The sequence below is a fragment of the Hemibagrus wyckioides genome, linkage group LG06 (genome assembly GCF_019097595.1).
Source record: "Hemibagrus wyckioides isolate EC202008001 linkage group LG06, SWU_Hwy_1.0, whole genome shotgun sequence".
In the NCBI taxonomy this organism is placed as follows: domain Eukaryota; kingdom Metazoa; phylum Chordata; class Actinopteri; order Siluriformes; family Bagridae; genus Hemibagrus; species Hemibagrus wyckioides.
The window spans coordinates 20,738,015-20,764,407 of record NC_080715.1 but is presented as its reverse complement, the minus strand read 5'-3'; the positions used below and the strand labels follow the sequence as shown (position 1 = coordinate 20,764,407).

The window sequence follows — 26,393 nt, the reverse complement described above, 5'->3', positions numbered from 1 at the left end:
TGTCGGAACTCATTTTGGCTGTCTGAAATTTGTGGTGTGGATTGCTATGATCGAACATGTTGCTGTGCAGGTCTTTAATTATCTCCTACCTTAATGTATTTGTAATGATGTGAAACTAGAGTGAGTGAAGCATGGAGAAGTTTATGTCTAAAAAGCAATTTGGTGATGGATATGTGAACACACTTCATGTTTTACTGTCAAACAAGATGTCTTCCTGATGCATTTCTGTCTGTACCTTTAATCAAGCATTCCATGGATGAGTTGTTTTTGCCTTCTTAGACATGTGTCCTCAGTGTTCGGGAACAAATTTGACCACGGCGCAGAAGCCATCATGCCCGCGCTGCTCAATCTTGTGCCTAACAGCGCCAAAGTCATGGCCACATCAGGTGTGGCTGCTATTCGACTTATTTTACGGGTGAGTGTTTACCATAGCCTGACCTAAAACCCTTTTTACATATGTGACTTGTAGTCAGATTGTTTAACTGCGGATATGTGTTGTAGTGTTTTTCATTATGCAAATTAGCATGCAATCAGCTGACTGAAAATAAGTCTAAATCTTCATTAAAGCACACATTTTGGTCTCTAATAACTGTGTTTAAATTCTTAGCATACACACTATCCTCGTCTAATTCCAATCATCACCAGTAACTGCACATCGAAATCAGTGGCTGTTCGAAGGTGAGGTCTTAATCATTTATTGTTATTTAATACAAGAGACTGCTTCAGAATTAAATAATCATTTTGTTTATTTCTAATTAAATCTCCTTGCCTCTGTATTAAAAAAAGTTCTTGAAACCTATGTTTTCCCTTTTAGACGGTGTTATGAATTTCTAGACCTGTTGTTGCAGGAATGGCAGACCCATACACTAGAGAGGTGAGTGCAAAACAGGAAAAAATAATGACTGTCATAATGCAGACCATGGGGAAAAAAAAACCTAAATGTCGCAAAAAAAAAAATATCTCCTTTGCTGTCTACGTTTATATGAAATGTGTGCATTTACTCAAGTTCACCACTTTAGCTCCTCAGCCCCAGTGCTGGGGGCATTTAACTTGAGACAGTGCGTCTTACTTGTCTCATCTTGGTTGAACAGATGAGAAATGAGTCTTTTCATGAGTCTTAATTGATGAGCCAGGAGTGAGCAGCAACCATGCGTCCCTGTGGTTTCCATGGAAATATTCCCCGGAGCCCTTTTATAAAGAGGGCTGGGTTCCCACTCTCCCTTCTTTCTCTTTGGGCTCCTTTTGCTGTGAATTGGGAGTTGGAAAAGGACTGGTCCCAAGTCCAAGAAGTTTCTAAAGATACAGACTGCTTGTCTTTACACACGTTTTCTAGCAAAGAGAGCAGACACTACCGTGAGCTGTTTGCACTTGCTTTGGTGTGCGTTTTAATCATGTTTCCATATTATCCTAGGCATGTTGCAGTTCTCACCGAGACCATCAAGAAAGGAATTCATGATGCTGATTCAGAGGCTAGATCTATAGCCAGAAAGTAAGTCTGCCTTTTTGTCTGAACATTTCATTTGGCGCTGCATTTCATTGTGTTCCAGACTGATGGTTTGATTTTTTTGTTATATAGATGTTACTGGGGATTTCACAGTCACTACAGCCGAGAGGCGGAGCACCTGTTTCAGTCTCTGGAGTCGACCTATCAGAAGGCCATCCAGTCTTACCTGAAGAGTTCTGACAGCATAGTGTCACTGCCTCAGTCTGACCGTTCCTCCTCCAGCTCTCAGGAGAGCCTCAAGTGAGATATTCTAAAAAAAATGTGTTTATTTATTGCATGTGCTGCAAAAAAGCTTTAATATAAACAGATACTAGTGTTTTTCCTTTGACAAACAGTTTCCGTATTTAATAGAAAGGTTTTTCACTTTACAGTGTGTGCTACCGTTATAGCCAATCCCGTCATCAGTTCTAATATTTATTTGCTCTTCTATTATTGCACAGCCAAGGCAGACTGAGTATGTCCCGTGATTGATTGGTGCGCTGTTAGCTTAGTGATAAATGTGGAATGTGGAATGATGATCTCATTCTCTTTAAACAGACAACCAAACAGATGAGATGGACATGAGATAATTGCCTAATATACAGCACAGGATTGCTTAGAGTGCTGGAGCAAGTGCACTAATGTTTTCAGCTGAATGCTCAGCTAGAGCAAACAAAAGCATCGTCACCATGGCTGCTGTTTACTAAACTGTTAAGCACATTAATCACCAAGGAAGAGCAATGTAAATGTCGGTATGGCCAACATTTCAGCTGATAAATGAAACCCTTCAAAAAAAAAAAAAAATCTTTATCATCCTGGCAATTAATCAGTAATTTAAGCGATATTTTATGCAAGATTGTTTACGGTTTTCAGCAACACCCGTAGACTGCTGTGTGAATAACTCATGTTCTGAATTCAGCTTGTTTGTGTTCTCTAGCCACAGCACCCCTGTCTGCGTAACGAAGACTAATCTCCTCACAATGCCAAAATGACTCCCAGATTGTTATTCACACCACTTTATCTGTCCTTACATTTAAATGTCTAGTGTTTTTGCAGAAGCAAAACATTGCTTATTTGTGGCAGCTGTTATTTGTCTATAATATCCCACAACTATTCCTGTTACTGACAAATAACCTTTCCTTTTTGTTTTTCCGGGAAGTCGGCCCCTGTCTGTGAGGACTGTGATTGGAGGAAGCATGACTAGAAGTAAGCGATTTGCTGCCTCTGTCTAAAATGTAGAGACACGCTGAATCATGCAATGTAATATGCTGTTTCAATCAATTCAGTGTGATCTGGTTTTATCTGGAACTTACCTTTAGACCTATTTGTCTTATAGGTAAGGTGGTGAGCTCCAGGACACCGTCCACCCCTAGCTCACTCCAGCGCTCACGCAGTGACATTGATGTGAATGCTGCTGCTAGTGCCAAGTCCCGAATGCCTGCTGTGCCCTCTGGTCCCTCTCCTTCCCCATTCAGCTCAGCTGCAGCCCTTCCCCCAGGATCCTATGCTTCTCTGGGTAAGATTCCAAACTTGCAAGTTCTCAGCACTCAGCGTGTCCAACCGTTGGCTATGATTTCTTCACTCTCAACTCTAATTAGAGAATTTTAATGGAATGCCCATAAAATCACTGGCTTTTATGGTCATAGCAGCCCATTAATAAATCTGATGGGCACCTTAAGTGCTATTAAGCTGTGCTCTGATGAGGAACAAATAACGATCAGTGTCATGGGTGTGTTGTGCTTGGTTATCCGTGGTTTTGGGTAACTTTTGGAAAATTCATAAATGATACTGATTTTCCTACGGCCAGATGGTCTTTCAAGCACACCCGAAATAGTTTACGTTTATGTGCAGTGTTATACGTGATTTTAGTTTTATTTAGTATTCCACTGTACCTCCCTTTGCACTATACCAGGCTGTTTTGAGGCATTACCTTTCTTAGACACTTTGGGTTTTGTGGATTAATATCACTTCTTGTTCTCTTCTGTGCTGTTTTTTCCATTACCTGAAAAAAATATCAATCGAAGCATCTTCCCGTACCTGCAGCCGTTAACAGTTTTTCACCTAGGCTTCCACGCAATCCTTGTCATGGTTTACAGCCCTGTCTTCCACGCTTCCAAACTAACTGACTTTAACCTTTGCCTCTTATACTTCCTCTCTTCACTCCCCTGCTTTTGTTTTGCCCCAAAGATGGTACACCTGGTAAAATAGATGGTAAGATTTGTGTATATAATTTGTTTGTATGTGTGTCTTGTTCTCGACTAAGTCCTTTGGTGGACTGTAGGCAGTGTTCATGTTCCCCCTGTATGTCGATAGAAGTTAAATGTGGTGGCTCTACTTCTGCATGCCTTGTCTGCATGATGCCTCAATCCTGTCCAAAATTATGGTTTGACAGGGAGTAGCAATCTACTGAATGTAAATATTCCTCTTAGATTTTAGATCTGGTTTTGTCACAGATTTAATCACCATTGTACCTTATTGATGTTTAAATGTTACTGTGGTGGTGGGGGGCATGGCTGAGTATCTGTTGTGGATAGGAGGATGCGGGTCGAACAGGCCGGTAATACATGATGATTCTCATCTGTGTTGTTGTAAATTTACATGTTGTAAGAGTGTTTGTGTCATCATCCTTGCACAGCAGTCTTGAATTCTGTTTAACCCTTGCTAGTTGGTAATGGGAGGCTCTGAAAACACAAAGAGACACATAAGTAAACTCACAATAGCAGAACACAGGGAAGAATCATCATGAAGAATCATCCTGTCGGTTCAGCCTGCCTTCTCTCTGTCCATAGCCGGCACTCGACCATGCCCCCGATGCCACAGTAAAATTCTGCTGTTATTATTTAACACTTAAGGGTTTGCACTGTTATTTGTACTGGAGGGTTTATCTGAGACTGTATTTTTTGACCAGGACACTTATAACACTCAGTTATATTGTATTTTCAGGTTCATTTGTCTCTCATTTTGAGACCTTTTCCATTAAACATTGACACAGATCACTGAAATACTACAATTACACTGTGTGCAATTAACTTCACAACTTGGAGAATGTTAGGGAATATTATTTAAAATAGCCATTTTACTATACATTGAAAGAACATACTCATGGTATATTATGTCTGTTACAGTAAGGCACTGGAAAACTCAAGTACAGTTGCCTTTTTTTCCCTAAGCATGTACATACTCCTTGTTATCGAACTTCATATTTGATCTCTTTCTGCCTTAAATCTGTTATTGACGTCTGTTTTTTCCTCATTCATAAAGTCCTGTTTCTGCTTTATCCAAGAATCACCCCTATACTGCGCTGCTGTTTTCCTTCTATCTCTCACTAATGCTGTACTGTTTTTATGTTCAGGTCGTGTGCGCACCAGAAGGCAGAGCTCTGGAAGTGCTGTTGGTGCAAACGCTACAGTAACAGACAGCCGAGGTCGAAGCAGAGCTAAAGTGGTGTCTCAGTCTCAGCGTAAGTGCTCACACTGTGTCTTCTCACATCTTACACACTTCACGCTGCTCCAACAGCTGGAATCACTTTTCTACAGTCCACCATGCCAAATGTGGCCATCTTCATTTTCAGAAAAGCATACTCTTTCAGTATGATGCTGCTTTCCTTGTAGCTAGAAATCATCTCTGTTGTTTTTTTCCCTGTGTTATTTTAACACAGATGAGCTTCTGGATAAAGGTTTTTATTTTACATTACTGTTTAGTAATGTAACGTCCTCTGAAAGTTGATTTCTCTAATGCACAAATGAATAACATTTTGCCTGATCCATGCTGGATAACCATGTCACACTGAGCTTCTTTTGTAACTTTTCACCTATCCTCTGGTGTGCCTCCATATACAAGGATCCAGATCAGCTAACCCTACTGGTGGTAAGCCCCCAGATTCATCTGTGCAAAAGCTGATGCATCCCCCAACCCTTGATCAGCATCCTGCATGACCTTTCCTTGCTCTTGTCTCATCATGCCATTATATATGTATCACGATACGTCTCCCCCATGCATCCCAGTGCAAAATATTGTGTCTTTATTTATGTTGTTGTTTATAGATGTTTAGTCACCTGATTTTATTTTCATTCGTCTTTTTGTGTATTTGTATTAGAGTTGTTTTGCTTAATGTGTTCACAAATCTTTTATTAAACTCCCCCACAGTCCAGATATATTCTGGTTTTAAATCAGATGCATTCCATGAAAGCTGATCTCTCGTCTGCATTGTTTGTCATATAGACATATTTACTAAATAGATGTACAACTCCCAGTGCATATTGTGTATCCACTGTCATTTTGTGTAGATTGTAAGATCAGTGGACCAATGGAATGTGAAATATGCAGCACTCTTACTTTCTAGCGCTCTTGAAGATTGAGGAGAATTTTCTCAGACTGCTGCTCACAGAAAATGGCCGTGTTAAACACTGACTCAAGTTTTTTACTTTATTTTTGTAGCTGGAAGCCGTTCTAGTTCCCCAGGAAAGCTGCTGGGTCACACATATGGCAGAGTTCCACGTACCACAGCCATGACTTCTACACCCACAGACAAGCGAGCGAGGGTCCCGAGAAGCCAGGGCTGCAGCCGAGAGACCAGCCCAAGCAGACTGGGCATTGGTAAGGAAACACACAGTGTATAGTACTTCATAGCTCTCTAATCATATATATGTACAGAATTCCCAAGTGTGTCATAAAAACATCTAAACCTGTAAAGATCTATCCTAAAGTGGATTCCTGAAATGCATCTAAGGTCACAAAATGTCACAAACAAGCATTTGTTTGGAAAGATGTTGTGTATTTAAGATGGTTTTATATTGTTGGTTTATGCTGTATAACAATAAATATTACTTAATGATTAAAGATGTAGCATATGTAGCACAGTTTCCTTCTTAGACTCTCGTCAGTGCAGAATGGAAAAAATGGCTAAGTCTTTGGTTCAGATTGTTGATTAAGATGCTGATGCTGTTATTGTGTGACTAGCTTCTCACTGCTGTTTTGTTCTTTTAACTGGTTTACCTGTTACTGAATAATGGTAAGGATGACTAACCAGCTTTCATGTATTCTTTTGATGTGTTTTTTGCTGGTTGATGTTACAATGCAGAAACTTGCATCTTTTACCTTAATTGTTTTGGCAGACTAATGCTAATCTTAACCTAAGTGGTCAGCTTTTGCTTTTATGTCTAACTCTTGAAAATGGTTGCCAAGCCCCTTTCTTCCCAACACTTCTCATGCTAATTGTGGCATGCCTGACTAAAGTGCTAACCTGTGTCCTAACAGCTGAGCTGTGTCGTAAAGCTCTTCTTCCTGCTGCTTCTCGTTACCGCACGCTAGCCCGGAGCAGTCGCATCCCACGCCCAAGCATGAGTCAGGGTTGCAGCCGTGACACGAGTCGCGAGAGCAGCCGCGATACCAGCCCTGCTCGGGGTTTCACTCCTTTGGGTGAGTAAATTGGACTGAGCACTGATGGATCAGCAGCTCTTATCATCCTGTATCTTATAACCCATTGTTTTGAAATCCTTAGTACCCAAGTATCCTCCCAGACCTCCTCAATGATTCTTCTTTCTTACCTCCACCAAACAAACTCTCCCAGCCTAAAGCCCACTCTATACTTCCGTCTCTTGCCTGCTCTCTGTTTTGCATGCACTGATTTTCTCGAAGACTTTGTGAAAGTATTTTTTTTTGTTATACACATTGCCTAAACAGTATAGATTCATTAGAAAAAGAAAGTATTCTTTAACAGTAACTTACTTTTAAGTTTTTGGTTTTTCAGGGCTTTATAACAATTTTGTTGTCCTCACCAACTTCTGTAAACTAACAGATAACCGCAGGTGTCATCAAAAAAGCATAAGTTGAATATGTAGTCATTTAGAAGCTAGGTGGGCAAAATAAGAACATCCTGTAATTTAGTAGCATGGCGATCATGTGACAATGTGACTACATCAAGTTTGGCTCACTTTTCTTTACAACATTGCTTTAGTTCAGTGATGTTTGAGGGCAGTTGTTTATGCACATCTTTCTTAAGATCCCACCACAGCATTACATTACATTTACAACAGACACCCTTATCCAAAGTGATTTAACATTTATCTTGTTTGACACAGCTGAGCAGTTGTGGTTTAAGAGTCCAGCAGTGCCAGCCTGGTCCTTGGATTTGAACTCCCAACCTTCCCAAAAATAGCCCATTAGTAGATATAGTAGCCCAAAAATAGCCCAGAGTTGTAACTAATATGGATTTCATTAGGAACACCTGACTGCCAATTACTCTCTTATTGAATGTTGGTTTACTTTTCAGGAAAAAATGACTACATATTGAAATATTTAGTGTTTTTTTTTTTATTGTTTTTGTTTTTTGTTTGGTTGTCACCTGAGGCATGTTCTGAGGACCACACATTTTTATTTAAGTCCTGAAAAATGAAAACCGAGAACTGAAGGAGGATGTACTTTCTTTTTTTCTCATGAATGTATGTGTTTTTAATTAACTTGGTTGCTTAATATGTGAGGGAAAGTACTGAGGCTGTCCAATCTTGTAGAAAGGAATAGCAAAAGGAGGGAGGCAGCAAGTGTACTGCAATGTACACCTCATTATATTATGTGTTCATTGCCAATCTGCTTCTGCTGCTCGTCATTCTCCCTTACAGTGACAAATGGACATGTCACTTCTGTCATACTGCTCGGTCATTGTTATGTCTCTTATAGTTGGATAGCTATTGGGTTTGATGGGAGAATGTGTTATGTTTGCTACCTGGGATGCAGGGCGTTGGTGTAGTAGCACACTAACCGTCAGTGGGGTGTGACCCCATCTTCCTGTCCCTGCAGCTTCCCGACGCCACTCTCGCTCCACCAGTGCGCTGTCCACGGCTGAGTCCGTGGCCCAGTCAGGTGACCTGCATGCCCCCTTTCCCTATCTTCCAGTTCAGCATGTCTTATCATTGTCACCCCAAGTCGAAACTATTCACACTTCACATTGCTTGTTAGTGATTGTAAGACTTGATGTCAGTGGAATATAGTGATATACATTTAAGTTCTTTAGAGCAATTGAGGTGTGAAGTTTTACCCTCGTCATTGTGCCATGTATATTCAGTTTTGTTTTTCATCCTTTATATCAGATAATGCATACTTGCTGCCTGTGGGTTTTTCTTTTTACCTGATTAGTGTTTGAAAGTGCAAATTTATTTTCTGCTCCATGTATGCAGTTTCTTGTAAGGTGTTGTGCTTGGTCATGCTGATTTTCTGAGCCATCGTTATTAGTATATGAGAAGATTTTTTTGTTGTTTCAGTCTTGCATTGTCATTTGTGATTATTGTTGTGAGGTCTCATATTTCTAGTTGAATTTCTTTAATATTGTGTGTTCTTTAAAAGACAGAGGCTTAGGGTGCTGCTTCGTTTAAGATGTGAAATGAATGTGTTTATTCTGACATGATTTTATTTTAATTTTTTTTAAGATTGATGTCTTGCTGTAAAGACTATTGCTGTAAAATAGTCTAATATGGGTCACAGTTGCCTGTACTTAAATTCAGTTTCTCTTTCTTAGATGCTTATACAATTATTTTGGTGATTTGGGCTTTATGTCTCTTCTATTTTTGTTGATTCCTTTCTCTCCAAATTGATTCACCTCTGAGGTAAGTATCTTTTTATTTATTTTGACCTACCCCATCATGAACTTTTCTCTTGGTGTTTCCGCCCCACTTTCAGATCGATTTGGGCTAATCCACCAAGCCCGTATTTCTGCGTCTGTCAATGCCATGAGAGTTCTGAACACTGGGACAGAGGTTGAGGCAGCTGTGGCTGATGCTTTGGTAAGAGACCTATTCTTCTGTTTTTATTTTAGTTTTTGTTTGTTTATTTATTTCAAAACTAAAATTGTCTCTCATGACCTTATACCAGGTGAAAACAGATATTGAATAGAAACACTCTACAGGTTGCCTAATAAACAGAAACATAAGGGGTTTTTTTTGTTTATGAAATCTATAGATTCATTGTAATGGTTTAACAAATCAATACATAGATCTCTAAACACACTGCCACAGAAATCAGCATTCCAGTTGCACAGTTTTGGTAACGCAGGTGGAATTTCGATAATGACTATTCTGCATTCAACAGTGCCCTCTTTGAAATACATGTCTCTTTGCTCTTGCTTTCTTTCTTTTTGTCTGGTATTACCCTCAGCTGTTAGGAGACTCCAGGAATAAGGTAGTTATTTACTCACTGTTTGTATTGCCATCCTATTCACTAATTAACATTCATCCATTATCATTATTAAGTATCATTACTAAACATGCCTTCAAAACCACTAAAAGAGTATTCAGTTCTAACACGCATCTCATTAGCAGTTTTCATCATTATTCTGAACTGAAATAAATTTTTAGAATATTGATATTTCGCGTCTGACACTAGGTCTCTTCTGACAAGGCCAGTTCTTTTTTGGTGCTATACACTTTAGACATTTGGGTGTGATTGCAAAAGAAGTGACCATTAATCAGAATTCCAGGTTTCATTCTCTGAAACCTACATCTAGATGTATTAAATAACTTAGAATAAGGTACCTTTTTGCTTCAAAGGTATTGGAACAGATAATCTTACAGTAAATACAGTAATATTTCAGTAGTTCAGTAAAGATTAGTAAACCTGTTCCAGAAATAGCCATGCAAGCCCAGTCACACTGTCTCAACTGTACCTGACCAATTGAGCTTGTACTTTTAACCTTGAGCACTTTTCTTTGTCCACACTTTGGCCTTTCCATCACTTTGGTCGAGGTTAATCCTGGTTCCAGAGCTCTGGACTTCTTTGTGATTTCCAGTCTGGACTTCTGATTCTTTCCTGTGATTGGCCATTTGCAACATATGTCTTCACTGCAAATGAATATAACAAACGAATTGGCCTTGGGTACTGTACTTATCTTATGTTCTGAAAACATGTTTCAGCTCAATGTATTGATTCTTGATCAGTTTCATTGTCTCTGTGAATACGTACACTGCCAAAAAAAAACAATTTCTATAAAATCCTCCAGCGAATCATCACATTAATATAGTGCTTTATTTTAAATGTTCACATTCAGATCATGCTATATTTCTATACCAGCCCTTGGACAGCATTACAGGCATGGTGCTATTTTTTTTTTTTTTTTACAAATGTGCTGTACCTTGCATGGCTTTTCATGGAAAGAGAAAAAACGTGTTGAGTTGTGCATGATGAACTTTTTCCTGACTGACCTGATGATAAATTATCATAGCATTTTAATCATTTGTTTTATTCCAGTGCCCTTATCCTTGTTGTCTTTTCACAGCGTAAACCTATGAGAAGGCGATACGAGTCCCCTGGGATGTACTCGGATGATGATGCTAACAGCGATGCATCCAGTGCATGCTCTGAGCGCTCATACGGATCCCGTAATGGAGGAATTCCACACTATTTACGGCAGACAGAGGATGTTGCTGAGGTGCTCAACCACTGTGCCAGCTCCAACTGGTCTGAGAGGAAGGAAGGACTCCTGGGCCTGCAAAACTTACTTAAGAGCCAACGTGTTCTTAGGTATGTCTAAACTAGATCATAGTCCATACAGTTAGTATTTTATGCAACAAATTATATATACCATATTCATATATCATAGCTCTATGAGAGTTGCTATACATTTTCCTTGGTGCAGCCCTGTGATTATTATTTAATTCTGTGGTGACCAACTGTGATTGAATTAGTTACAATTCGTACCCTTACATGTGTACCTGTCTGTATTGGACAGCCGAGTGGAGATGAAAAGATTATGCGAGATCTTCACGAGAATGTTTGCAGATCCCCATAGTAAGGTAATCTACAGGAACAATGGCATGTGTCTTTTAATTGTTTACTAACTTTGTATTAAAGATTTGTGAAGTGTCTCGGTTTGTCTAAACACTTAGGAGGAATGGTGAAAGCACATTTCTAGAAAAATATTTGTGAACGTTGATTGGTGCCCACTAACTAAACATGTTTTTATCATTTGCATGTTCTGCCTTGGTCTGGATGTTAATAACAGAGAGTAAGTGATGTTTGTCTGGTTTTTCTGCTGTTGTTCCACCTTTCCAATTTAGGTTGTATAATGTTATTGATTATAATCTTTAGCACTTTAGTAACCTTAGTTTATACAGTGTTCATATATGAGGATACTTAGTGTATTTTGTGTCTTTAGGTTTTCAGCATGTTCCTGGAGACTCTTGTAGACTTCATCACTGTTCATAGAGAGGACCTTCAGGACTGGCTCTTTGTCCTGCTCACTCAGCTGCTAAAGAAGATGGGAGCTGATCTCCTGGGTTCAGTTCAGGCCAAAGTCCAAAAGGCTCTGGATGTCACCCGGTTAGATGCATCTGTTAATCAGACATAGTTTATGTGTTTGTTATTTATAATGCTTGTTAAATATACTTTTATCTACTAATAAAAATTATAATGCTTCATTTCTGTCCTGCAGTGAGTCTTTCCCATTTGACCAACAATTCAACATCCTTATGAGGTTTATTGTTGATCAAACACAAACTCCTAACTTGAAGGTACCTGAGCAAATCACCTCGTATTAAGTTTTTTTAGTAGTAATACTGTTTTTAGTAGTAATTATTTATTGTTTAGGCTGTGCATATTAAATGTTGCTATTTTAAATTACAGGTTAAGGTGGCCATTTTGAAGTACATTGAGTCCCTGGCAAAGCAAATGGATCCTGCAGATTTTGTGAATTCCAGTGAAACAAGATTAGCTGTGTCCCGTATCATAACCTGGACCACTGAGCCCAAAAGCTCTGATGTCAGGAAGGTATGTTTCCAAGAAGATGAATATATTTGTTAAACTATTAATCTATTTTTAAACATTTATATGCAGTCTCTTCCTAAAGTATTTTTGCTATACACTAAAAACATTTGTTAAGAGATAATAGATATAATAGAGATAATAGAGCAGAATTCCAGCTTTCATCTCCTGATACTTACATTTAGACATGTTAAAAAACTTAGAACTTGGCACCTTTTTTTTTCCAACCTACTAATTTTTCACGTGATCAAAAATTAGTTATATTGATTGTTTTAAACAATCTATACCTCTGATAGTTACCTCTTGGTTTGAGCTAACATGAAGAGAGCTGTCTCTAGAAGAAAAGCACAGCATTTTGAAATTTGAGAAAGAGGGAAACCGAATCATAGCCAATATCTATGGCCAGTGCATAGGATATTTGGAATATCCTGAATTACAAATGAACCAGTAGCACAAACAACCAGACTTTGAACAGGACAGCCAAGAAACAGCAGCAGACAAAAAAAAAAAAACCCAGAAAACAACAGTGACAACACCAACAAGCTCCACTGGGCAGGAATGAACTGTCCACTGTTCAAAAAGACTTCAAGAGCAGAAATATAGAGGGCATAGCACAAGATGTAATCCACTCATCAGCAGTAAGAATCCGAGGCCAGATTGGAAGATATTTTCGTAGATATGCCGCTTTCAAAGTTATTGAAAGGCCAAAGTGTAGAGAAAGAAAAGATCTGATCATGATCCAGAACTTAGATCTAAACATCGTCACTCAAGTGCTTTGGGGAGGTATTGCATGCTACTTCTGGAACAGACTCACTAATTTTTATTGATGATGTAACTCAAGATGGTGACAACAGAACAAATTCAGAAGTCTTCAGAATCATTCTGTCTGAAAATTTACTGAGAAATGCATCCAATATAATTGCGAGAAATGCCATCATGCAGTAAGACAATTACCCAAAAGACACCGCCAACACAACACAACACAAGACTTCATCTTGGGGAGAATTTTGAAAATTTTAGACTGGTCAAATCAATAGACCCTAACCCAACTGAGCCTGAAGAGGAGATTGAAGGCAGAATTAACCAACAACTGAAAGAAGCTACAGTACAAGCCTGGAAAAGCATCACAAAAGAAGAATGCAACTATGTTACAATACACTTGCCTACCTGTAAAACAGGTAACATGGCACAGAAGGTGACATTTGGTTCTATATTGTTTAACGCGCATGTGTATGTATATGTATGTGTGTGCAAGATTTCCACATTTGCCCCTGAGGCTATAGGGTTTACAGGCTTCAATTTGAACATCAGTCTTTGTTATTGTCTTACGCTTATGCTGTGAATTAGACCCTTCATAACTGGGCGAGTGAGGAGTTTTCAGGCAGGCCAAACACTACAGCCGTGCTGCCCGGAGAGGGTAATCTGGAGGAAAGGTGTAAGCAGGTAGTGCCCTCCTGTCAGCCTAACTGCCAAAACAGCACACCCTCACAGCATCTAACTTTCGCACGAGCGTGATGAGCGTGACCTTTCTGTCTCTAACCTGCATTACACAGCTTCACAAAGTGACCCTTTAGCAACTCTTGCATCCTTTTGGCAGCAATTCTTTATATCCTTTTGATAAGGGTGGGGTTCAGACTGACAAAATTAGAACCTACTCTATTTTGTTGTTAAGTGTCTTAACATTTTGAAAGCTGTAAAAACTATGCAAAACACAAGGACTGTCAGATTTCCTTCCTAACATGTGTTTTCTGGCAAAATAACCACCATATAAACTATATGCATGTCTGTCTCTGGTAACTAGTAAGCTGTGATATGAAATGATATTCTCAAGTTAATAGATTTTTAGGCTTGCACAATATACTGTGGATTGCCTCTATGATGATTTCCCTCTCTGCATTACTTACACTTGTACTCAACTTCATTGTTTATAAATGTTGTTCTTCAGCAGTTTGTTTGGTTTAGAATGTGAGCTGTGTTGGTGCCTCTGGTGATTTGGTGCTTTGTGTTATGTAGGCTGCCCAGGTGGTACTGATCTCTCTCTTCGAGCTGAACACACCTGAGTTCACCATGCTTCTTGGAGCTCTACCAAAAACATTCCAGGATGGAGCCACCAAGCTCCTCCATACCCACCTAAAGAACTCTACCAGCACCAGTGGAGTGGTAAATTCCTTTCTTTTTGTGTCCTACTTCTGAAGCCATGCATTTATTAGATTACACAGTGGTCATTCATTGTGGTCACTGGCCATCTGGTCATCTTAAGTGTTATTACGTATATTATATGTTTGCTTGTCCATTTGTGCAACTGAATACAGGTTTACTGTTTTATTTTCCCGTGTCGTCCTTTCAGAGTTCTCCCAGCAACACAATTGGCCGTACACCACCCAGGCATCCATCTAGCAGGACGAGCCCTCTCACCTCTCCCACTAACTCCTCTCACACTGGCCTTTCACCAAGGTAACCTGTCCTTCCTGGTCATTCACAATTCACCAGCTCAGTAATGCATGAGAGCACTTTAGGTGTGGAAGTGTAATGTGTACTGTACGCATGTCAGATCACATTCTGTTCTCTTTAACCTCTCTCGCAGTACTTTAATTTAAAAATTCTCAAATGCACTTCAAGAACCTAGAACTGTATTCCTGACATGAGTAAACTTGCCCATTTCCTGTAAAGCTACAGTGTTTATTTATTGAAGTTGATTAGTGATGATTAAAAATCATCAAATACAGTTAGGTATTAGGTTGTGCTCTTAAGGATTTTTTACAGAAAGGTCAACATTAAATGTAGCTCCCCATGAAATACCTGTTGACAATTTTTGGGTTTCTAATCCATTCTAAATCTCCTTAACTCATACATAACACACCTCAACTTTCCAAATATAGTCTTTTTTCTCTCTTCCTGTTCTTCCTTCCATACCCAACTCTACTCCCCTCGTCTCCTCTAATTTCCACTCCATTTCTATTCTTGTCCCCTTTCATTCCCTGTCCTGTTTATCTCTCTTGTCCTGTCCATTCTGTGTGTTTTATTTCCTCTCCTGCTCCATTCTCTCTTTCTCCCTCCCTCTCACACACTATCTCTGGCTGAACTATGGGCACAGTCGGTTGTGGGGTTGGAGTGTCGATGGGTTCTCAAAGCACCCAGCACCTCCTCCATCTCAGCCCTCAGTCCCTGCCCCCTCCCTCAGGGCCCTCCGCTGCGCATTCTCCCCCAGGTAACTCAGTCACTAGGCTATAATTGTGAGGGGGGCAGCATGGGTGCTAAGACCCCACCCACTCAGGACAAGCCCCATCAGAAAATTCTGAAAAATTTTCTTGTGAGAATAAGAATTTTATTCATAGACTATTACAGTCTGTAAACCTTTTTAATGTCATGGAACACATTGGATTTGGAATGACTAACATTTGATTGATCCCAGTTCAGCTTGTGCTGAGAAATCCAAGATTTCCTATATAACATTTGTCCTTAAAATAGTGCATGCGCTTTTAATCTGAATTTCATTCAGTTCAGTATTTAACAATGGCAAATATAATTCTTGTTCTTTACCTCACCTTATTGCACGCATTATGGTATATCACTGTTTGGCAAGACCATGATACTAACCCTTCACAATGACTTCATGGTTTGTATATATATGTATATATATAGCGCACAAAACTGACTTCCATTTCTTTTTCTTTTTTTCTTCTCCTGGGTAGTATGCTGGAATATGACACAGAGAATATGAACTCTGATGAAATCTACAGCTCGCTACGTGGTGTAACAGAGGCCATCCAGAGCTTTAGATATCGCAGTGAGGAAGACCTCAACGAGCCAGTCAGACGTGAACTCAAGAAGGATGATGGGGTAGGTGCTCTGAGAAATTCTGAATATTTTTATGAGCATTATTGGAAATTAAGAAATATCGTACATAATAATATACATTGTAATTATATTTCATTTTATGCCATTCCACCAGCAGCTTTCACAACAATTGTTACATACATACTCATTTCACTTTTAACGATTTCCCCCAGGTTGGCCGGGAGACTGCATCACCTGGGTCAGATTCTCGGTTAGGTTTAGATATAGTCGAGGGAGGACGTACTGCCTTGGATAACAAGACGTCTCTACTCAACACCCCTTCTCCACGCTCTTTTGCTGGGCCAAGGACACGAGAGTTTGCACCATATGGATATGGGGACACCATTGGTGGTTATGATAAGAGTGCTTTGAAAGAGGCTGTCTTTGATGATGACGTGGAACAATTCCGTGATTGTGAGTTTGCACTTACCGTTACCATTAATTCATATCTGCTCTGCTCACCTTGTCTGGTCCATACCACTTCATATGGTCATTGCTCTCTGTGTTAAATCAACAAAGTTTTATAGTGTAACATACAATAGTCTACCCTGTAAACATGCAAAACATCCTGCCTGAACAAGGAGGGCTGGTAAGTTTTGCACTATGTGGTATTTCTGTTGCTGTGTTCATCCATCCAAGCCATTTATCCACAAACCAAGTCATAGGTTTAGCCTCTTGCATATCTTGCTATATGAGTAATTATTTGATATTAGTCGAGTAGATAAAAGAAAGGCAGATGCAAAAGAATTGTAATTGGCTATCAGAATAAAAAAATATATTGTATTTTAGCATCAGATCTTGGCATAAAACACAAGGAGGCATGAGCTTGAAGAATGCAGAAAGAGAGATATATGGATTTAAAAGGAAAAAATTCAGAATAAGAAAAGCTGAAAGCAGGATATTGTTATTTCTCCTTAATTCTCTTCATAAAGACTTGAAAGGGTAGTAGGGAATCAAGGGGAGTGTGTTTTTGGGTTTCACCGAATATTGGTCATCAAATCCCTGCTGTCCTCCCTCCATCTCTCCTTCCCTCTCTACAGGCCGTCGGCAGGAGTCCAGTGAGAACAAGATGGTGCTCTCCAAGGGCTTTGCTCCTGGTAAAGGCCGACTCAGTAGAATAACAGATTAATCCTAGATGCAAAAAATTTGGCCATTTCTGCTTTGTCAGTCTGCTTCATTCCATTGTTTTCCATTTACCACATCTCATCTTTGGTGGCATGTCTGCTTCTGTACTAGCAAAGCTTGAGTCACTAATATTGTGTAGTGGCTTAATATCATAGACATTTCGGTGGTGGCTCTTTACTCTATTACTGCAATAACTTTTTTCTGCCATTATAACATTGCTCTTTTGCTGTAGGCAAAAACTAACAGCTTGACCTTGGATTTATATCTGTAACATCATTTGAGTAATATCTAGCAGTACAAATGTGGGTGTAAAAATCCACGGAAATACTAATCCAAAGTATATTAACACACAAGTTTTAACAAATGTCTACTAAGTGGTGCCTCTACAAATGGGACCCAATAGTCAAATGAAGGAAAAGATCAGGTTCCTTGCTTGGTTTGTTCCTTATTTTAACTGAATTTGTTTTGGATTACTTAGACCTGGTGGCAGACCTGCTAAAAGAGCTGTCCAATCACAATGAGCGGGTAGAGGAGAGAAAAGGGGCGCTGGTGGAACTGCTAAAGATCACCCGAGAAGACAGCCTAGCTGTGTGGGATGAGCATTTCAAAACGATCCTGCTGCTGCTCCTGGAGACACTTGGAGACAAAGATGTGAGATATTACATCAACAGCCATTTACACTTAACTTTGCAGTGCATATGTACACATGGAGTCTCTGCTGTTAAACAGCATCTACTACTATCAAAGTGTGTAGATTATGTGTATTTCCTTAAAACTCAGCCCTATTGTGTATGCATTTACGATCATGTATCATAAATGCATCGTGTGTGTGTGTGTGGATGTGTCTGTGTGTCTAATTACTGTTCCTGGCAGACTTGATCATTTACATTCTGCTCTCTTTTCTAGCACACGATTCGAGCTATGGCTCTGCGTGTTCTCAAAGAAATCCTAAGGATTCAGCCAGCCCGCTTCAAGAACTATGCCGAACTCACAATCATGAAGACATTAGAGGCTCACAAAGACTCTCACAAGGAGGTTACAAACACTTTTCTTTCGTGTACTTATGATCACCTTTGTTGGGCATTGTATATTTAAAATAAAAACAGCAACCTTTTATTTTTGGATAACCTTTACCACTGACTGAGGCTTGGTAATCTTTATTTATATAGTACTATTTACATTTGCATCTTTAAAAACAAAATCACAACGTGCCCTTAGACCTTATTTTAGAAATGCAAGAACCTTTCATACTGGTCACTGCATGATTTCGAGAAATCAGACAAGGCTTTTCTCACATGTCACTCCATTGTAGAAGTACTTAACCAGCAGGTTTCTAATCCCAAGTAAAATTCAACACCTGCACTAATGGAAACGGAGCACCTAGGTTACTGCTTATCAGTGTTCACAAGCCCAGTAACTAAAACAGATGCGTAAATGAATGGAACCATGAAGAACACCTGTGCTTCTAAAATAAACACCCTGACAGTTTATCTAGCACAATCAATATGTTTGCTCAACCAAGTCATCTGATTTGTTGAACATTAATACATTGCTAAGAAGTTAAGTTTGTGTATAAAAATGACAGTAATTTTATAGCCTTTTAACTTAAATACAAGGTAAAATTTTTTTTAAATGAGTAAGACTGAATGAAAGAAGGTTTAACCTACCGACCGAAGCTTACATACATTTCTCCTTGCTACATGTCCAGGTGGTAAGAGCTGCTGAAGAGTCTGCATCCACACTGGCTGGCTCCATCCACCCTGAGCAGTGCATCAAGGTGCTATGTCCCATTGTGCAGACTGCAGACTACCCCATCAACCTGGCAGCTATTAAAATGCAGACAAAAGTCGTTGAACGCATTGCCAAGGATTCTCTTCACCAGCTACTGCCAGACATTATTCCTGGCCTCTTACAAGTGAGTTTCTAATGATTTTGTTAGGTATCATATGTACCTGCTTGTAAAACATAAAAAAAAAATTAAGATTACGTTGTAAGTTGTAAAAGGAGTTATAAGGCAATATCTTACCAAGACATGTTACAAAGACGGCATTGAAGATTGCAATCAAACAAATGCAAGTGCATGCTAAAAGGGATTAAAGTAAGTGGGAGCTCTCAGTATGTGATCCAAAGAGGTGTTGATATAAATGAAAAAATGCCATCATTAAACTAGGAAAAAAATCTAAACAGAACTGACCCATCAGAGAGAGAGCAGAAACTTTAGAAGTGTCCAAATCAACAATTTTCCTTGAGCTTCCTAAGGCAAAGGAGTGTAATATTCAGTCCACGCACCTGAGCATGCTTTTCACTTAGTGAAGACGAGACTGAAAGCACAAAGACCCCCAAACAAGCAACAACCAAAAGTGGCTCCAGTAAAGACCTGAAGTAAAGCATCTCAAGGAAGGAAACTTGTCCCATGTCCACGTCGTGATTGCTTTATTTCAAATCCATTGTACAGAGGGAAAATTATGATATGTTATGGTTAGCTGTACCATAAATAAATTCAGTTTCATTAAAGCAACATTATCCATCTACTGTTAAATAGAAGTAGTGAATAAACTGATCTATTATAGATTTCTTTTTGTGCCTGCTTAATAAGATAATTAAATCAGCAGTCCCAGATTTAGGTGTTGTGCAGAGTTTAGGCATGTAGACATTATGATAAGATTATTAAGATTCTTCTAAGACTTGGCACATATTTCCAGCACAAAATGGTCAAACTAAATGTTCCAAGAACATTTATATCAGGTTATGCTATAGTGGAGATAAGATGATCGCTAATTAATATTCATTCATTTCCATAGTTATACTGGGGGGAAATCCATTATTACCACCAACCTTGTCTGCTGAAAGCTGCTTGTAATTTGATCATTAAAGCAGAGAAAATTAGGTCACCATGCTGCATTAACAGTGTGAAACTGGATCCCTGTCCAAGTGTATTATTTGTTTTTTGTTTTTTTTTTTAATCCTTCATCACACTAACATAGCTCTTTTAATTATCCTTTGACTTGTGTGTGTGTGTGCATGTTTGCATGTGCCTAGAGCTGTCATACATTAATAACATTTACATGTCTATCTGCAGGGCTATGACAACACAGAAAGCAGCGTTCGCAAGGCCAGTGTCTTCTGCCTGGTGGCCATCTACTCTGTCATCGGAGAGGAGCTCAAGCCCCACCTGGCTCAGCTCACGGGCAGTAAGGTACAGTCAGATGTTTACCGGCTCAAAGTTCTCTGTCCCTCTTATCATTTATCTCTCTCGACTTTGTTTATTTGCTTCCACTTTCTGTTCATATTTGCCCTAGTTCCATTCCATCACAGATTGTTTGACTTGACCTTTGCAGAAGGGTTGCTGAATACTGACTGGGTTAACCTAAGTTGTCTTAGCCCAAACACCCAGCATTCTTAGTTGTTATTGCATCTTGTAAGCATTCTGAACGTCTGGCTAAAACAACCAAATTCTTTCTGTTTAAGCAATGGTTATACTGGCATGCATGCTACTTGTATATGTATATTTACCATTTTGTCACTGATTTTTTGAGCTATTGTCTAACTAATTAAAAATGACAGCAGTCACACAATGATTAACTATTAATTGAAGATGAATGGGAAAATTGAAATAGTGTAATTGTAATTCTTTAAATATTAGACAGTTGTATCAATTGCATTGTCTTATACTTGTGCATATGTAGTATTGTGTGCTATGCCTAAAGATGCTGAATGTTCTCTACATCCAGAGTGTGAATTCACTTAATTGTGATTTTTTTAAACTCCGCTTTCTACTTTCTAATGGCATCTAGCCATCATACTACCCATAATGTTAAACTTGGCAATTTTACAGCAGTGCTACATGCTTTTTTTCCCCCCACAGATGAAATTGCTAAACCTGTATATCAAGAGAGCTCAAACGACCAATAGCAACAGCAGCAGCTCATCTGACGTGTCGTCTCACAGCTAATGCAGAAGGCATGCTCATCAGTGCCCAGCAATCAATAGTGGGATCTTAGCTGTGCCTCCTTCAGACCTTTTTGTTCCTCATTATTGTTTTTACCCAGTATTTAAAACACATTTCCATCAGTATTCCTTTTCATTTCCTGTTTCCTGAATGTAAAAATAGTTTCTTTACCGTGGGTTTTAGGGATCACATTTCGATATTTCTGTTTTGACTGGCACCAGTTAAATTTTTATTTTATTTTATTTTATTTTTTTTTTAAAGAAATTACTTGATATTTAACATTAATAATGTAATAATGTGGTCTTTTTTCAAATCTATAGTGTTTGAGATTTTGACATTGTTTTAAATGGGGAACAGTCGTGTAGGTTAAGTATGTCACTTGAATCTGAGTTAGTGGTAGAGGATCATTTGGCTGGCCGAGTGATTTAAATGTGATCATAAGAAAGGATCAAGTGTCATTTTAAGCAGAAATGACCACCAAAAATGTAGGACTTAAGTGTATAAATTTATTTAAATTTGTATTTAAATACCGTTACAAGCCACCCGATCTGCACACCCTGTAACACAGAAAATAATCTAAAATGCATCCTTTGTTTGTAATTGAAGGCTGTTTTAAAGTCTATGGATTTGTATTATTCTAAGTTGCTTTATGATGTCAGTTTTTTGTTTGTTTGTTTATTTTTACAGTAGGCTTTGCCCTGCCATAATGGCACAAATCAACCTAGACAAGGACAAACTACTGAGTGTATATTCCATCCATTATTTTGTGAGTTCTCTACCAATTTTCTGCTTCTTTTCACATTTACCAGCCATGCTAAATTATTTTATGGATTTGAAAATTCCATAAAACGGCCAGTCTATCGGACTAAGTCAATACAGAACTATAGTTCCTAACCTGCCTGGACTGCCTTAATTTAAAAACAATTATTTTCCTCTTTGCATTATTGGTAAAGATAATTGCAAGATTCTGGATGGACTAGTACATGAACATTCATGCTGAAGCCCAATTCTCAAGAAAATGACAATCTTAATTGAAAGCATTAAATGTAATCATTCGGAAGTGGTAAAAGGCTTAAAATAATTATTTGTCGTGTCATAAATGAAAGTCGACAATTGCTTTACTTTATTGCATTGAAAGACGTGTATATATCTGGAGCATCTTGAGTCAAAAACATTGAATAAATGCAAAAAGACTCATGAACAACAATCCCACCCAGACCTAGGTTTCTAGTGATCCTGCTGCTTAATGAAGACTTTGCTCAAATGTGTAGACGCTAAACTAATATTGTACAAATGGCAGTGACTCCTGCTTTGAAGGACAACTGAATGGTGGCGGAAACCTCAAACACTACCGTGCTTATTGTTTTGTTTTCTTATTTTATGTTTTGGCCACTCAGACTGTTCGTTTTAAGTGTGCACACTGTTTTAAATGTGAAAAGTGCTATAGATGCAGTGTGTATCTATAGACTATGTGAAATCCCTCTAAATTGGCATAAATTAATAATAGATGCATTCTCGAATGGCTGAAACGTTTGCCAGTTTCTTCTGCAGCTTTTGCTATCAGATGCTTTTTGTACATACATTGTCATAAAAAAAAAGAAGCAAAAATAATGGGGTTTTGCACTCTTTTGCACGTTAGCAAATGCATGTTTTGGAACACACCCATCTTGCACTGCAGTGATTGGCCTTGTTGTTACAGTTTTTCAGACCTTGCCTCACTTCAGTCCTGTGGTCAATCTGTAAATACAGTATTAATGCTTTCCCCGAGCAAGGAGGCATCCAAGTACAAAACTTAAACAGGGCTTAATGAGGTGACCAAAATATCACATGTCTGTCTCTCTGTAAACAAGTTCATTGTAAACTTTGGGTGAAAGCATCTTAGTTATCATGTCATACTACATATTGGGGCTTGTGGCTTTCGTGAAGGCACACTATGTGTGCTTGCCTTGGTAATATACAGCTTTTATTGTCGGGCAGCCACGAGCTGATAATAGCCTGACAATGGAAGACTCTTTCATATTGTTTAAATTAGGTCCAATCTAAAACCGAGCCAACCTGGAGGGAAAACCTAAATATTAGTTAATGAGTGGATCTCAAAAATCTGTTGAAATGTGGGGCCACAAAAAGTTTATCAGCAAATTTTCTTCATATGTTCTAACTTAGTTTTTGTTGTGTAACAGTCATATCCATATTTATACATTTAATTTTCTTTTATCATGACTGTACAGTTGTGTTTTTTTTCTTTTTTTCTTTTTTAAGGGCCCTGTGTGATAGATTTGCAACCTGAACCTGTTTGCCCTTAAATAAACCTGAAAACCTGAAACTAATTGTGTGTATGGGAATGTGTTACCAAATATGATGAAGATTTGATGATATTCATATTTTGGGATGTTGTAGCTTAGTGGTTAAAGTATTGGACTACTGGTTGTGAATTCGAATCCCAGGTCCACTAAGCTGCCACTGTTGGGCCCCTGTGCAAGGCCCTTAACCCTCAATTGCTCAGTTGTACAGTTGTGTTCAAAATAATAGCAGTGTGTTTAAAAAAAAAAGTGACTAAAGCTCAAAATCCTTATAATAACTTTTATTTCAATACACACATGCATTGGGAACACTGCACATTCAATTCTAAACCAAAACATGAAGAAAAATTAATTACTTTACAGAAAGTGAAGAAAAAAGAATATTAGGCTGTTCAAAAAATAGCAGTGTCTGCATGTTTCCTTACAAAGTCAAACATTTACTGTATAAACTGAAAAATGCTTGAAGATTTAGCTTTCTTGTGAATCACTGAACTAATATTTAGCTGTATAACCACGATTTCTGAGGACTGCTTCAGATCTGTGTTGTATGGAGTCGACCAACTTCTGGCACCTGTGAACAGGTATTCCAGCCCAGGACGACTGCACTACACGCCACACTTCCTCTGTATTTCTTGGTTTTGCCTCAGAAACAGCATTTTTGATGTCACCCCACAAGTTTTCTATTGGATTAAGGTCTGGGGATTGGCCTGGCCACTCCATAACATTAATCTTGTTGGTCTGCACCCAAAATGCTGCTCGCTTACTGGTGTGTTTGGGGTTGTTGTCTTGTTGAAACAACCATTTAAAGGGCATTTCCTCTTTGGCAAAAGGCAACATGACCTCTGTAAGTATTTTAATGTACTCAGACTGATCCATGATTCTTGGAATGTGATAAATAGGCCCAACACTATAGTATGAGAAACATCACCATAACAGTATCACTGTGCTTCACAGTGTACTGTGGCTTGAATTCGGTGTCTGTGGCCCCTAGACCCAAAACGAATAATCTTGCCTTCTTCAGCCCACAAAATATTGTGCCATTTCTCTTGTTCTTGTGTTCTTTCGCAAATTGTAACCTCTTCAGCACGTGTTGTTTTTTCAACAGTGGGACTTTGCGAGGGCTTCTTGCTGATAGCTTGGCTTCACATAGATGTCTTCTAATTGTTACAGTACTCACAGGTAACTTGAGACTATCTTTGATCACCCTGGAGCTGATCATTGTCTTTACCATTTTGGCTATTCTTCAATCCATTCGAATGGTAGTTTTCCATTTTCTTCCATTACTTTCTAGATTTATTTGCCATTTTAAAGCATTTGATATCATTTTAACTGAGCAGCCTATAATTTTCTGCACTTCTCTGAATGTTTTCCCTTCTTTATTCAACTTTTTAATCAAAGTATGCTGAACAATGTCTAGAACGACCCATTTTAGTCCGATTTTCAGAGAGAAATGCACAGTACAACGTTTGCTGCCTTCGTCCTTAAATAAGGGACACTTGTTTGACACCAGTTTTTTCACAGAATAATTTACCTCTCTAATTGAACTCGACACTGCTATTATTTTGAACACACCCTTTTCAATTAATGATTCAGTCATTACTGTTGGGTCTGTTGGTTTTCTATTACTCTCCTACACCTACTAGTAAAATATTTGCCATGTAGAAGTATAGTTTCTACCAAAAACAGTGATTGATCTGGTAAGTGATGTTGGACTGCTATTATTTTGAACACAGCTGTATAAAAAAAAATAAGATTGCTTTGGGTAAGGGTGTTTGCCACAGAAATGTAAATATGTTATGAAATATCTGACAGTTCTGTCTGAACCTCATAAGTAGAACTGCTTTTTTTTTTTTTTTTTTTAATAAAAAAGTTTTTATACTTCTGTAAGGTTATGGTTTGGGTTAGGTTTAGGTGCAGTATAACAGTATCTACCTGCATAATAGCATAAATGAATAATTATGTCCATGGAAGGTCTTCACAAGACTAACATGACAAATGTGTGCCTGTGAGGTGAATTCTGACAAGTGCTCTGGCTTTTCAACATTTTACTTCTCTTACACCATACGAAAAGTGCAGGTGCCATTTAAAGCTAAAATGACAACCAAAAATTTAGCACTGTAAAAAAAAAAGTATTAAAATTTGTATTTAAATACAGTGACCACCTCCAGATATGCAGTAACACAGAAAATAATCTACAAGATTCCCTTTATGTTTGTAATTGAAGGCTGTTATACACTGATCAGGCATAACATTATGAGCACTGAGAGGTGAAGTGAATAACACCTCATCATTATCTCCTCATCATGGCACCTGTTAGTGGGTGGGATATATTAGGCAGCAAGTGAACATTTTGTCCTCAACGTTGATGTGTTAGAAGCAGGAAAAATGGGCAAGCGTAAGGATTTGAGCGAGTTTGACAAAGGGCCAAATTGTGATGGTTAGACCACTGGATCAGATCATCTCCAAAACTGCAGCTCTTGTGGGGTGTTCCCGGTCTGCAGTGGTCAGTATCTATCAAAAGTGGTCCAAAGAAGGAACAGTGGTGAACCAGCGAAAGGGTCATGGGCGGCCAAGGCTCATTGACACATGTGGTCTGATCCAACAGACGAGCTCAAACTGCTAAAAAAGAAAAAAAGTTCATGCTGGTTCTGATAGAAAGGTGTCAGAGTACACAGTGCATCACAGTTTGTTGTGTATGAGGCTGAACCTAAAATGGTTCAGGAATGGTTAGATGAGCACAGTGAGTTGACTTGGCCTTCAAATTCCCCAGATCTCAGTCAAATCAAGCATCTGTGGGATGTGCTGAACAAACAAGTCTGATCCATGGAGGCCCCACATCTTGGTGCCAGATATCACAGCAGGGATCTAGAGGAGTCCGTGCATCGACGGGTCAGGGCTGTTTTGGCAGCAAAAGGGGGAGCAACACGATATTAGGCAGGTGGTCATAATATTA

General features: G+C 38.8%; 1 protein-coding gene across 32 annotated transcripts in view; it reads left to right on the top strand.

Moving 5' to 3' along the window:
* The window catches only part of clasp1a (cytoplasmic linker associated protein 1a), a 54,892-nt gene extending 31,425 nt beyond the window's left edge, over positions 1-23,467 (top strand). For 2 of the 32 annotated variants that reach the window (XM_058391275.1, XM_058391304.1), the window contains 31 exons: positions 280-415; positions 608-678; positions 815-874; positions 1,412-1,489; positions 1,577-1,744; positions 2,643-2,689; positions 2,820-2,999; positions 3,671-3,694; positions 4,836-4,943; positions 5,324-5,350; positions 5,921-6,079; positions 6,740-6,901; positions 8,279-8,341; positions 9,155-9,258; positions 9,629-9,652; positions 10,746-10,990; positions 11,199-11,262; positions 11,625-11,788; positions 11,901-11,979; positions 12,092-12,235; positions 13,577-13,672; positions 14,243-14,389; positions 14,577-14,683; positions 15,922-16,069; positions 16,240-16,480; positions 17,107-17,163; positions 17,670-17,842; positions 18,098-18,226; positions 18,900-19,106; positions 20,271-20,387; positions 21,057-23,467. In XM_058391275.1, coding sequence (XP_058247258.1) covers positions 280-415; positions 608-678; positions 815-874; positions 1,412-1,489; positions 1,577-1,744; positions 2,643-2,689; positions 2,820-2,999; positions 3,671-3,694; positions 4,836-4,943; positions 5,324-5,350; positions 5,921-6,079; positions 6,740-6,901; positions 8,279-8,341; positions 9,155-9,258; positions 9,629-9,652; positions 10,746-10,990; positions 11,199-11,262; positions 11,625-11,788; positions 11,901-11,979; positions 12,092-12,235; positions 13,577-13,672; positions 14,243-14,389; positions 14,577-14,683; positions 15,922-16,069; positions 16,240-16,480; positions 17,107-17,163; positions 17,670-17,842; positions 18,098-18,226; positions 18,900-19,106; positions 20,271-20,387; positions 21,057-21,143 — 3,616 coding nt within the window. In that variant the 3' untranslated portion in view covers positions 21,144-23,467. Of the gene's footprint in view, positions 1-279; positions 416-607; positions 679-814; positions 875-1,411; positions 1,490-1,576; positions 1,745-2,642; positions 2,690-2,819; positions 3,000-3,670; positions 3,695-4,835; positions 4,944-5,323; positions 5,351-5,920; positions 6,080-6,739; positions 6,902-8,278; positions 8,342-9,154; positions 9,259-9,628; positions 9,653-10,745; positions 10,991-11,198; positions 11,263-11,624; positions 11,789-11,900; positions 11,980-12,091; positions 12,236-13,576; positions 13,673-14,242; positions 14,390-14,576; positions 14,684-15,323; positions 15,497-15,921; positions 16,070-16,239; positions 16,481-17,106; positions 17,164-17,669; positions 17,843-18,097; positions 18,227-18,899; positions 19,107-20,270; positions 20,388-21,056 lie in introns of those variants that run through there. The other 30 variants (XM_058391281.1, XM_058391277.1, XM_058391284.1 and 27 more) reach the window with 30 other exon arrangements.
* The last annotated feature ends 2,926 nt before the right edge of the window (positions 23,468-26,393 follow it).